General features: G+C 37.6%; 1 protein-coding gene and 1 long non-coding RNA gene across 2 annotated transcripts; one reads left to right on the top strand and one right to left on the bottom strand.

Annotated features, from left to right (window-relative positions):
- Positions 1-758: 758 nt before the first annotated feature.
- On the top strand, positions 759-13,319 carry LOC141924056 (glioma pathogenesis-related protein 1-like). The gene is given in 9 exon segments (XM_074825888.1): positions 759-773; positions 2,366-2,611; positions 5,076-5,114; positions 5,116-5,180; positions 8,313-8,381; positions 9,572-9,630; positions 12,179-12,205; positions 12,301-12,317; positions 12,319-13,319. Coding segments are annotated over 9 exon segments (675 nt in total). The 3' UTR covers positions 12,457-13,319.
- LOC141924550 (uncharacterized) lies at positions 8,420-9,620 on the bottom strand. Its single transcript, XR_012623569.1, has 3 exons — positions 9,215-9,620; positions 8,589-8,705; positions 8,420-8,506 (listed from the first exon to the last, which is right to left on the bottom strand). It is a non-coding gene; the product is annotated as an uncharacterized LOC141924550 (long non-coding RNA).
- Positions 13,320-13,651: the final 332 nt, after the last annotated feature.

Genomic DNA, 13,651 nt, shown 5'->3' with positions numbered 1-13,651 from the left:
GGCTGCAGCCGAGCAGTCACACGCATGAACGAGCATCACGGATAAGACCGTCATCGAGGACTGCCTGCGTGTCCGCAACAACCTCCGTGCCACAGCCCAGCCAGCCGCCAGCAACATGTGGTATGTGATAGGGACAGGCCTGGGGGTGCATGGGGGGCTCCGGAGCCCCGCCGGGGGGATGGGACAGCGGGACAGGGGTCTCTTGGTGGTCCCTGGGTGAGGCAGCCAAGATGGCATCACTGGTTTGTGTTCAAATATCATGTTTATTTGATAGGAAATACTGTAGTAAGGTGAGTCAGTTGTAGACAAGTGAGTCTAGACAAAACAGACATGCAGGATGAGGATGCAGTGACACAGGCCAGCTGAAGATGTTCACAGATCACCCCAAGTAGTTTCTGCTTAGGAAGAAGCAACGATTCAGCAGCAGGACAGATCCAGAAGAGTTAGGCTCTGCATCAAAAACAAGGGTATGAACTGCAATACTGGGACAGAAGGGGATTTCTGGTGTCAAGGAAGAATCTTTTCTTGTCATAACCAAAACAATTTGCACTTGAAAATTTTTGCTGGAAAGGGTTAAACAAAACTGAAGAAGATGCAGAAAAGTGGATGTTTGATGTTTAGTCTGCTTTACCACGACAGGAAAATGTGGGCAATGAGCAGCTAAAGGATGAGTACTCCCAGGAAGGCTTGGAAACATGCACGTACTCGGATAGTGATGACAAGAGAGTGCCATTTGCTTGAGAGGGTTTGAAGGCACAATGGCAGATGTGGGGGTATAACATTGGATGTGAAGAGTCTTGTGAAAGACAATGCACCCAGGTTTTGTACTCAGGAATAGGAAAACCAGGAAAAATTTTGAATAAAGGTATGCATATAGAAATATGGTTAGAAAAGATTAAAGGCCTTAGGGAGAAAACAATATCGGCAGCCAGTGGAGTTATTGTAAGATCCACATAGTAACTAAGAGTGAACTGAAATGTACAAACACCCATAAACTTTGGCAATAAAACACAGGATCTTTTACATAAGACATAAAACTAGGTATTTTAATGATAAAAGAAACTTGATGAAAACCAATCATGACTGGAAGACAAATGCCAAAGATCATTCATGTTCAGGAATCAGAAGTTTTGTTAACAGTGGCAGTGTGCCCAGGTGACCCAGAAGGCCAATGGCATCCTGGCTTGTATCAGAAATAGCGTGGCCAGCAGGGACAGGGAAGTGACCTTACCCCTGTACTCAGCACTGGTGAGGCCGCACCTCGATTACTGTGTTCAGTTTTGGGCCCCTCACTACAAAAAGGACATTGAATTACTCGAGCGTGTCCAGAGAAGGGCAACGAAGCTGGTGAAGGGTCTGGAGCACATGTTGTACGAGGAGCGGCTGAGGGAACTGGGGGTGTTTAGTCTGGAGAAGAGGAGGCTGAGGGGAGACCTCATCGCCCTCTACAACTCCCTGAAAGGAGGTTGCAGAGAGCTGGGGATGAGTCTCTTTAACCAAGTAATAAGCGATAGGACAAGAGGGAATGGCCTCAAGTTGTGCCGGGGAAGGTTTAGACTAGATGTCAGGAAGTATTTCTTTACAGAACGGGTTGTTAGGCATTGGAATGGGCTGCACAGGGCAGTGGTGGAGTGCCCCTCCCTGGAGGTGTTTAAGAGTTGGGTCGACTTAGTGCTGAGGGATATGGTGTAGTTGGGAACTGTTAATGTTGGGTTGATGGTTGGACTGGATGATCTTCAAGGTCTTTTCCAACCTAGACAATTCTGTGATTTTGTGAAGTAAGAGGTAATAGAACGAGTTACTGGCCAAACATTGGCATGTTTACCCCAAGAAGCTGTCTTTGTAGTACTCTGATGAGTGTTTAAAGCTTTACCATAGGAGGAGTGAGTATTTGTTTCCAGAGGCTCTCTTAAAAATACTTAAAATATTTATATATCTGAACCTACAGTAGCTGTGCATTTTTACTTTGAATTAACTTTTATGTAGCAAATAGAAATCCTTAATGACCTATTTAACAAAAAAAAAAATTACATGTTTAATTGTGACAGTAATTTCTTATCTGAAGATGAAAGTGCATTTCAAACATCTTTTCAGTTGCTATCAAGTGCTCTTACAAAGTTAATTTTCAATAGTGAAGGGAGAAAAAACTCGTCTACTGAAACTAGTTCTTATTTCTGTGCTGCAGCAGGAGAAGTCAATGAAAACAAAACACAGGTACTTGCCTAAATAAGGGAAAGTATTTCTTTATGAAACTTCAGCATACGATACCTATCTGTATTTTATTGCCTGACTAGCTTTATCTGATTGTTTAAAATCCATTTATAACTTAGCAATGCACACCTATTTCACCTTTCATGTTTTGCAGACTTGGGATGCAGCTTTGGCAAGGACTGCAAGGGCATGGGCAAATAAATGCATTTTTAAACATAATGTATACTTCAGTGAGAAACATCAGTGCCATCCTAATTTCACATCAATTGGAGAGAATATTTGGGTTGGAAGTCATCAAGCATTCTGTGTTGCTGATGCCATTAAACTGTGGTACAATGAGGTCAGATTCTGTGTTTTCGCAATGCAGAAACATAGCAAGGCTTGCGGTCATTACACTCAGGTAAGAGTTACCTTCGGTTAAATGTCCTGTATAGTGCCTACCAGATGAATCAGTAGGAGCTGTAAATAATACAGGTGTAGATACGGTTTGTAGTGACTGACAGCTTGATGTCTTTTGTAATCTCAAGCAATGGCTGTACTGCCAGTTACACCTGCACTGGTTCACCTCTTTGACTTGTATAATAATCCATTCTTCTTGTCCACAATGTTGGCCTCACTGAAAGCTTCATTCCTCGTTTTATTGTATCAGCACTACATAATCTTTATAAAATAATCAAGTTATCTAGCTGGGAAGCCACACAGTTCAGAATTCTGTAAGTTTGGAGATGCTGTTTGAAATAATCACAGTAATTGCAGAATGTCTGTGGGTACTCCTTAGTAGAAATGTTAACAGAAGGAGGAAATCTAGCCAAAGTAAATTGTATCCTTTACAAATCTTGTAAAAAAAGGAAGGGAAAAAAGAGCATCAATAACAAAAGAGGTAATTTATGTTATATTTCTGATTTCTCAGTGGTAATGCTGACAGACTTCTGATGAGAAAGTAAAACTTTTCTTTGAACACTGAATATTGTAGATGGATTTATTCATTCCCGTATTTAAAAAATAAGCTTTGCAGTAGGTTTAGTTTCATCTATGAGCAAACATAATATTTCACTGATCTAAAACAGACAATCATTTTAATGTCAAGTAGATCATATCTAGTAAAAATGACTCTCTAATTTCTTATCTCAGTATTCAAAGATGCTTAGACTGCTCTCTGTGCAAATTACAGATGAAAATACTGTGCAGTATACTTACAGCGAAACTGTTACTGGACACAGCCGTAGCTGCGAGATTCTTTTTAAGTAGACTTTGGATTGTGAAATGAAAATACATAAAGTTACCAGAATCATTTACAGAGCATTTTCTGTTTGTGTCTTTTTGCACCTTTTTACATCTTTTCTCACTTCCCCTCAAGTGGTAATTCTTGTTTCCTGCCCCTGGTTCTGCCTTTAATAAACTCAAAAGCAAGGCTGGGGGATTTAAGTTTTGCTGTTAATAAGAAGCGGTAAATCTTTAGAAGATTAGAACTAGACACTATGTTAGGAAAGTATTTTTCATTATTTCTCTGGAACAATAAATGATAAAAGGTTACATAGCAAGGTGTTTCCTAGCATTTTAAAATTTGCTCTTCAACCTTGTCTACATAGAATTCTGGAGGTTTTTGCACATTTCTCTTGGAGTGATGTTCACTTCTAAGCTTTCTTTCCCCTCGTTAATATTGCTTGCTTTTTTGTTGTTACATGTAGTTAAGTCATATCGAAATGTTAATGTATTTCAGGCAGAATTACAAACGAATCTAATCACTGGAAAAAAAGGTGGAGTACATGGGTTAAACACCAATGAACATGTAAAAGTACATATGTCATCAAAATTGATAATCAAAGACCATGCATGATCCAGGAGCCATCATGGTCTTGAAGGCTCAGACACAAAATTGAAAATGGGTAGAATTTGCAATTATGCCTAAATGGGTAGGTTGTGTAGACCTGCTAAGGGAACCACAGCACAGAAATCTCAAAATGGTGGAAATCTCAGAAAAATATGTGAAGCTGTTACATAAAAGCCCCTGAAATGCTTAGTCCTTAATCCAGGATTCAGATAACACCATATTAAACGTTAAGATCCTTTCTGAAGAAAGTTTATGCCTGTTGAACATAGCTGCTTCTTGAAGTTATAGTTGAAGAGATGGAATTTTTGGGGATGTTCAAATCAGTTTGTCAGTCTGAGGCCTGTACTCTTCATACTGGGGAGATCCTGAGAGTAATACATGATGTCTTTTAAGTTTTCCAGAAGTGCAGTGTACAATCATCCAGATGTTCTAGGCATATAGTTAAACTTTTTTACCTGAATTCAGTACAGTTGGGTTACTCATACGTGGAAGGTGTAGGAAGACTCTCCCAAGCAAAAGCCCATGTTCAAACTATAAGTGATAGTAAACCATCTTCTCTTAAGTATGGCAGATAACACTCTTAGTCTGAAAAGGTGCAGTGCTAAAGCTTTCAGACTTAAGTTTACAGTAGTAATCAGCCAGCCCACTTCTAGCACACAGGAGAAGCCCTTCTTGCAGACCTGAGTTACGAATGTTGAAATTAATTAAAGGTGGTGTTGGGTAGTTGCCACTAATTTCCCTTTTGTTCCATGGAATTTACCGCGGATCATAAAGTCAGTGAATCGTACTGAAATTGTCTGTAGAAGATTCTGGAAACTTGCAGGATAGGTCACTTCATCTTGAGGGGTGAATATTTAGAAGTTCATCTTAAAAAACTTGCTTACCAGCAATTTTTTTAAATGCATAAAAAGATCAGATGCTGAAAAATGAAAATAACATGTAGGATCTCTGAAAATAATGGAAACTGTCTAGATATTAGACTAGGCTACTGTTGGGTGTAGTTTTTGGTTTATTTTTAAACTTTTTTTTTTAGGTAGTTTGGGATGATCCATATAAAATAGGCTGTGCTGTTACTCTTATGTAAGGAAGTTGCAGGAATACAAAATGCAGCAAATTTTGTTTGCAACTATTCACCAAGGTAAATTACTGGTTTAAATGTTTAAAAAAATGAAGGCAATTGTAATGACATTTAGCTGAAAGTAAATTGGGTTATTTATTTATTGGTAGTCTTGTAAATGCAATCGGAGAAAACAATGGTTGTCTAATTCAGTTATCAAGAGAGCCATGAGCATTAGAATATGTACTTGCTTAGTTTTTTAATCTCCTAACTTTACTGATAAATCTCATTCTGTCGCTCCTAAACAAACAAATCCCAAATTCAGCTCACTGATTTCTTTTTCATATGAAACAGAAGAAATGAGAAAGTTGCTGCAGGCAACTGCTGTCAGAGCTGGAATCACCTCTTGCAGTTTTATACCTTTTTTTAATTGCACTTTACCTTTTTACACTGTATTTTTTTCCCCTTAGAAAGGATAGAAATAATAGCACAGTTGTTAGATAGTTGCTTTTCCTTTCTGTTTAACTGAGTAAAATAAAATTACATTATCATTTTTTGCCTATTTAATAGTTGTGATTATACCAGATGTTATTTAAGCATTAGAAAACAGTAAATGATCAATGCAAGAAAAAGCTAACTGCAACATGTGATTTTACATTTAAATTGATATTCTGAAAAAACAAAGGCCCCAGATGGTGCTGTTCCTAAAGGAGAAATTTGAAAACACAGAGGCAGATAGTTTTAAAATACTATATTTTGTCTCATAATGATGCACAGTCCATAATCAAGCACATGCATATGCAATCTGTCATTTTTAAAACAGACGTAGCTGTGACCTTGCATGACAACTGTTTTTAATTTTTCTTCTGGCAAACCTGGGCCACTAGTGGGGAGTTCAGTTAGCATGAACTAAAAAGTTCATTGAGCCATGCCCATCTCTCTTCCTGTATCACAAAACTGGACTTGCACTTGGAATTGTTATTTTGAAACTTGCTGGGATATGGAACATTGTTGTTGTTCTCTTCTTAAAATCTGAACTAAAATGTTTCCAGTTGCCAGTGCAGAATAATGACTAATTGGCATCAACAGTGGTCTGTAAAGCCTTGTCACTTGAGAATTTTCTAATCTGTTACAACATACTATGTTGGTTTGCTGTGCTGTTCTGCGCATCCTGGAGAACTGATAGCTAAGCCGAATAGCTGTCTAAGATGAGGTCTAACATGCCACTGTTCTTCTGTCCACTGCTTGATACCAAGAACACTGATCTCTACATCAGCACAGAAACAAGTAGCGGTAGAGCAGGCAGACCATCTTCTTCTCCCTTCCTAAACTGTCTGGAAAAATAAGTAAACCTTAACCTTCCACCAGTCACCACCACACTCCAGATACTGGAACAGACTTTTCCAGCTTGACCTTCATGACTGCTTCTTGAGGTTTGGACCCTTAGTGCTCAGATACCCTGCTAGATAGCATTTTCTTTTCAGAGTTGAGGATGCACCAAATTAAGGATCACCTTGCCAAAATTACTTTATTCAGTGTAGCAGTTTTACACTGTAGTCCTTTTATAGACCTTTTCTGAAGGTCTGCTTCTGGGACCATCCACGTCTGAGATGCCCAGAGCATCCTTCCCCTGTTTAAAGAGAAGCATGAAATACATGCCCTGTCCTGTCATCATTCTCATACTCAAAAGTTAGCTGCCCCATCCTTGCTACCAGGCTCTGTTTGTTACACTGTTCTTCTCATCTCTTCTACCTACTTTCCTCTTGGTAGGTGAATCTTCATCTATTACGTCCAAGAAACCTTTGGCTCTAAGAGGACCCTCAAGATCGTCCTTAGTATTCTGTTTGGAGGGTAGCAGAATCTTAGAAATGCCTTTGAAAGGGTCTTGTAGGATGTCACATAGCTTACTGGACATTCTTCTCAACCATCCTAGAGAGCTTTCCCAACTAGTAATTTTTTTTTACCTAGTTGTTTTCATTTACCTAGTTTCTTTTTCTATTTTAGCTCTTCATTTTCTGCACCATAGGCAAAAAGTCCAAACTAGGAAAACTAAATGCTTTCTCACATCTCACTCTCATTTCTGATAATCATCGCTAAAGGCAAAAGGTGTAAACAACCTGGTGAATCCCGAAGGGAAGACTAGCTAGATACTGTGGTGATTTATCACTTTAGAAGATACTTTATCAGTTACAACTGCCAAATTACTAAGTGTATACATTATGTGAATACAGGGTGCTGTGACATTTACATGATGTCAGAAAACGCTTGACATCTGGCAGCTTCTGGAGTCCTCACAACACTGCTGGGTGAAGGCAAGCTATCAATCTGAACTGCATTCAGTGGATCCAGTGAATCACTGGTGTCTCAGGTTGAGCACTAGTGGGTTTGAGGTGCTAGGTAGAGTTTGCACTGACCAGCCCCATGGAGACATACCAGAGGACCTCTGTTTGAGAGTTCCGGCCTGTTCCAAAATTAATGAATATTCACATATTTATTATGCTTAAGTCATTTTGAAATCACATAGTTTCCACTCCATACTATGAAGGAAGTCTCTGTTGAGACACTTAAAAATGCCGCCTTAGACACTAGCATGCGGCAGCTCTGCTTCCTATTCTAAACCCTTTTCTAATTATTTTCTTTTCATGTTTAAAGTTTGTTCATTCCATTTGTCTGTCACAGGAGGAGACAGTGATTAATCGTACATTGACTTCTAGGGAAACTAGTTTAATACATGCAAATCAGATATCCCAGCTGAAAGTCTTCATCTTCACATTCAATTTTCTCTCACACATTTGGAAATTGTATGTCAAAATTACCAGGATGGCTGTATTACAAGGTGATTAGAAATATCAAATACCATCACAGATAGATGGACTGTAGATGTCATTGAGAAGATTTTTCAGTTCAGTTCAGCCTGTTGCTCTTTTTTGTGCTTCTATTTTACTGCTCTTTAGGAACCTTTATCTTAAGTCTACTTTAGCAGAAGGGGAAACGTGTCCTGGTTTTGGGGCTGTAAGTTTCCACTTACTTCAGAGCAAAGGACTTCATAATTGCTTTCTGTTTGTGAATTGATGGTGACACATTCAGGTCTTACAGAATCAGAACAGCTGTATTTACAGTTTCAGATTAGGATTTGCAGTGGTTGAGGTTATCCCAGCACTGTTAATAAGATACCTTTAAACACCAAGATACCTTCTTTCATATTCCTCTCAGTCTGTCTTACAGATTTCACCTTTTCACATCACAAGATGATTCATTGAGGTCCTGGATATTGGCAGGGATGTGATATCCCTGTTTCCTGTTTGACAGATCATGGCATCCTCAGAACAAGAGATATGCCACGTCCTTCAACAGATGTGGAAAAACTACCTCCTTGTCCCGACTTCACAAGCCTCTCAGTTCTTCCGCTAGAAGAAAAAATTACAATCTGTGATATTTCTGTGTTTCTGGAAGAACAAATAGCATCTCATTATCTTTTTGTTACTGTACCTTTCCATGCATATGACCTTCCAGGTCTCCAGTAGCTCTTTAGAAAGGTAAGTGACATCCAGTCCCCAATAGGTGGCTGTATCTGCCATTTTTAGGATTCAGTTTCTCCTGAAGAAGCTGTGGGAGTTACAATATTAGAGGACCTCAGTGGCTAGTGAGTAAAGTGGTAAATGAAAATCACTGTAAGTAAATATGAAGTGAAACACATGAGGGAAAAGGCGGTCACCTATAAAACCATGGAAAATGTCAACTCAATACTCACTAGCTGTCAGAAGCAAATGAAACAGTAGTAATGATTAAATTAAACGATTACTCTTAAAGAGCAAAACATAAAACACAATAGTGTGACTTTTTATGGAGACAGCCTTCTAGTTTCTGTGGCCTAAACCAGAAAGAAAAGTGAAATTAAAGCCCGTATGATAGTCTCCCATATATTTTATTTCATTTAAGTAGCATAGTCTTCAGAAGCCACCTGAAGTTCCTTGTGAGAGTGACTTTTTTTCTCTCTGGAGAAGTTAATTCGTGCCTTGTTTCTCATTCCTTACACTTTCTCAGTGAGGCAGCATTCTACAACCTAAGCATTAACCAATCTGTAGATAGACAGAGAGATAGATAAAATTACTTACCTGTAAGGACAAAATAGGGCTTCTTGGAGAAAAAGGCAAGATCTTTCATGTCTGTGGATCTATGGCTGAGAGTTCTACCAGTCTTTCTCAAACAGGATTTCACAGTGGATTACGAACTGCGTGAAGTAATAGCGTAATTATCACTTACAGTGGAAGCCTTTGATACCAAGAAATACGTGCTGAGTTGCAGCTTAGGCAATACCTGTAGCTTCTTTGTATTGCATTCCTGCAACTGAAACATGCACAGTCACCAAGTGGGTCTGCTTTCACACCCATATGAGGCATTATGTTCTTGCCAGAGCTTCATCTTTTTGATGGATGCAGCATAGACTGCATACTGTGTTTCCCATTACCTAGTGGTATAGTAGAGGCAGCCAGGATGATGGTATCTGCATTATCATTTTCAGCAGTTATACGTATAAGGAGCCTTTCTGAGAATGTGCAGTGGTAAGTACTGCAGGCAGATCTTTATACTTAAACACTTCAGCTCGGCTTGGATGAGATACTTAAGCATGTAAAGATTCCCCTGTCTTCACTAAGACTGCATAGTTCCTCTTGGACAGTTGCATTTTGTGTAACAATGCTCACAAGATTTCTTTTTTTGCTAAAAAGTTGGTTTTAAGCTATTTGGGAGTGAGTCAGCTTTAAAATTTTCCACTCTAAAATCCTCATTTTACCTCAGTTAAAACAAACTCCATCCAGAACATTCTGGTTTAGTAATTTATATACCAGTGTAAAATTTGAATAAAAAGCCTGAGTATTTTCTCATAAGAAAAATAATAGCTTTTTTTTAGGATTCTTTTCTTTCACAGGGACAGAACAATGAAAATTAAAAGAAGGAAAATTATTCTGATGTTTTTAATGAATTGTCAGCAATTTACTGAATTTTCAGTGTATTTACTTCAACGGATGTTTTAAGTTGTTTAACAAGTGATTTAAAATTATGTATGAAACTTTTCTTTTTCCTTTGTAGTGGTAATTTTCCAAGATGACCGTACATAGAAGGAAAATCCTGCACTAATTGTGCAAAACGGGACATCTGTGAAAATACTGTGTAGTAAGTAAAAACAAATGTAAAATGCAGTATGTAAAAGGAAATAATACAACCATCTACATGATAAAAAATGTTGCAAGCTTTGTTTTACTCCTTGCTGGTACTCACTCAGGTCCAATTCACTCTTAAGGCCATTTACATTCAGGAAACAGATAGTTCATGTTTTATGGAATCTAGGCCTCAGTGATCATTATGATGTCTTTGATTATTGACAGGTATAATTCATGATTGTAGATAAATGTATTATTGTTTCTATTGCGCTCTGATACTCTGCTGACTTTATTAATCATACCAAAGAAATCATCATCTGGCTACGTACTTTTTAAAGTAGCATTTAGCAGCAACTCTTGAGTAGTTCAGAAACTGCAAAGCTACTAATCAGATGTATTTAGACTAAAAAATTTAAATTGTAGTTACTGAGTCTGTTGCGACTTTGTGGAGCCGCAGCAAAATTACACTTGAGCATTGGTATAGCTGATGCTTGTACACTCTGTAAGCAGTCACAGTAACTGTGGGAGAGTCATTCTGGGTCTGTAATTCATGATAGAGTTGTAAAAGAAATAATTCACAGAGGCATATTGTCTTTCTCACCTGATTATGTCTGTGGGAAAAGGGACTGCATACTGATTTAATTCTCTAGCTGTAAAGTATTTTCCCCATGGCGAACAGGATTCATTCCTTAAACTAGCTAGTTCTTTTAACTCTTGTCAAAAAAAAAAAAAAAGAATTAGAGTCATGAATTGCTAAGTATACATCATGTTTTGATGGAGTGAAATGTAAAGAGATGGTAGGTCGTCTCTTTTCAGAAAGCTCTAGACCTGACAACTTCCACCCACTGGGAACTCACAAGCTAGAAGTTGCCTGTGGCTCAAGTTAGGACATATGTTTTTACGTTTTCATAAACTGGGGCTAAGGCTTGTGGTTTCTGTTTAACAGCTAATTATTATATTTGCTCAATATATATGTTAGGATAACTTTAAAAAGATTCAGTGTTGCGGGAGAATATCGGACCTGCACAACTCTATGAGAGTTACATCAAGCAAAGCCATTTATTTTTCTAATAGTACATACTTATGCTCTCGCCAAAGCTCTTGCTTCATAATTAGCAAATCAGCAATTAGACAGCTATCAACCTTTTCTCCTATCAGCATAAGACCACTCTAACACGCGCTGTGCAGACCAATCAACTTCTTGTTCCCGCGCTGTTCACGCAGTGGTAACTTCTCACAGTCCAGTACTTTTCCACAGTTCAGTGTTGCAGCTGTCCGTTGTTTTTCCCTGCCACCTTGGCACAACTCAGCAGTTTCTTATCTTTCTCCCAAGGCCTGTTTCTCATCAAAGCCTAGCTGCTTCTCAGAAGCTGTGCAGGGCTGACAGGCCGATGTCTCCCACAGTTCAGCAGTCCTGTCGGTCTTAATTTTTAGGTAGCAGACAGCTCTGAAAAACATACAAGGAATACCAGGTTATACCTGATCCCAGGATTAGGCCCCACTTAGGAAATAGTCTGTCTCCCATTCTCATCCATAAAAGTGTATTTGATAGTATTTACTAGCTCATATGTATATTCTGAATATTAAACAGTATTTATTATTTTGAGAAAGACAAAGGAGAGAGGGTTCAAACTGAAAATAAAGGAGACTGTATAATACATCCCTCTCCCCCATCCATGTCACTGTCACAAACAATAATAGCTTTATGGAGACATTGATGTTATGAAGCATTGGTTTTAGTTTTTATGAAAACATTTTAGCTTTTTTTATTTCTAAGGTTTATCAATGGGAATTCTCAAGAGTTTTTCAAATTCTATTGATTCTAAATCTGATGAGTTTATTTTTGCTAGCTAGTAAAGATTTGAGGAGAGAGAAATCATGGCTGGCTGGTAAAACTGGGGTTTTTTTCCCTTTTTCCAGGAAATCCAGGACGTGATAAAATTATCTGTATGTATTACAATTTTACACTGCTACTTACATTCCTCAGTTACTTTGCATATACATACTCCAAATAAATCTTATGTTTATGTGCTTATTTATAGCTTATTCAAGATGGCACCCCCCCCTTGGAGTTCAGCTTTATATGCGATGAGGTTTGTATCAGTCTTGTAGTTTTGAGAGAATCGCTGATGTTTCTTTCTTCTGTAGCTGTTTATTTTATCAAAAAACACTTCACGAACATGCCTATGTCCACCTAACTGGATTTGAAACACATACTGTCTTCTGAAGATACTCGCTAATGAATTAAGCACAAAAGTCATACTGACATGACTATAAAGACAACTTTCTCGGACAGTAATTTTGTTGCTATTATTTTATGCTCCTTAGAGAAAGCTCACATGCCAAAAGAAGTGAAATTATACGTGGGTAAAACCCATATTGTGAAAATATTAAGCTAAAGATGGTATCTCGTAAGGTTTGGAGCCTTATTTTTAAATACCAAATTTCCCGAAACTGTGACATACTCTATTCCTGGAATTCAAAGAGAAAAGTATGTGTCAATTAAACAACTGTTACAATTCATACTAAGCTAATATTTCAAATCATAATTGTTTAATTTAGATGTTGAGACAAAGCTAGCATCACAGTATGTACTCAGTCCTGTTTCCTAGAGTGACAGAATGTTCTGAATAAAATGTGTAAAGTAAGAAAATTTTATAGATAGATGGTTCTTGAGAAGTCTTGATATTTGTGAAGTTAGTACAACTTGATATTTATAAGGTAAAGCATTTATTGCTCTTCATTTAAAGTGTGATGCTTTAGATTTATCATTAAGTATTTTGTTCCTAACTCCTAAACCTTGTGATTAATTTTAAATTTTTTTATTCCTTGTTTTAACATGTACCATTACATAGCATAGTATATTTTCCTGTTTTTTAAGTGTTCTAAAGTTTTAGTAATAAATTTTATTTTATCCTGAAACTTGCTTAAGCCCATTTAATCAACACAGATTTTACTTTTCTATATCCAAGACATGAAGTCATTAGTATGCTTTTATTTCACCTTCTCCAAAAGACAGGTGAAACCTATACAAGAATCTGAAACTGTTTTTCTTAACAGTATAGCAAACTAGATTCTTTCACGGTTATATCTTAGTCTTGTCTAGTGAATGCCAATATGACTGTATGAAAGTTCATTATTATTAGGTAATGTTTCACCATTATTGTAAAATGAACAAATAAAAAAAAAGCCAACAAAGTCAAATTCTGCTATTTTCTTAATGTTCAGAACTCAAATTGAGCTTAAAGGGAGCTTCCATGAGTTCAGCTTTAGAAACAGTCTCAAAGAAAATGAACTAGACTTTTATTGTAGATGAATTTAAAATTAGTCATGTGCTAACTATTCTGTAAGTTTTTTTATTTTAAAATTACTAAAATACAGAACAGACTTTTC

Source organism: Strix aluco, chromosome 5 (genome assembly GCF_031877795.1).
Source record: "Strix aluco isolate bStrAlu1 chromosome 5, bStrAlu1.hap1, whole genome shotgun sequence".
NCBI lineage: Eukaryota > Metazoa > Chordata > Aves > Strigiformes > Strigidae > Strix > Strix aluco.
The sequence above is the reverse complement of the archived record's forward strand: the minus strand, read 5'-3'. Positions and strand labels throughout refer to the sequence as shown.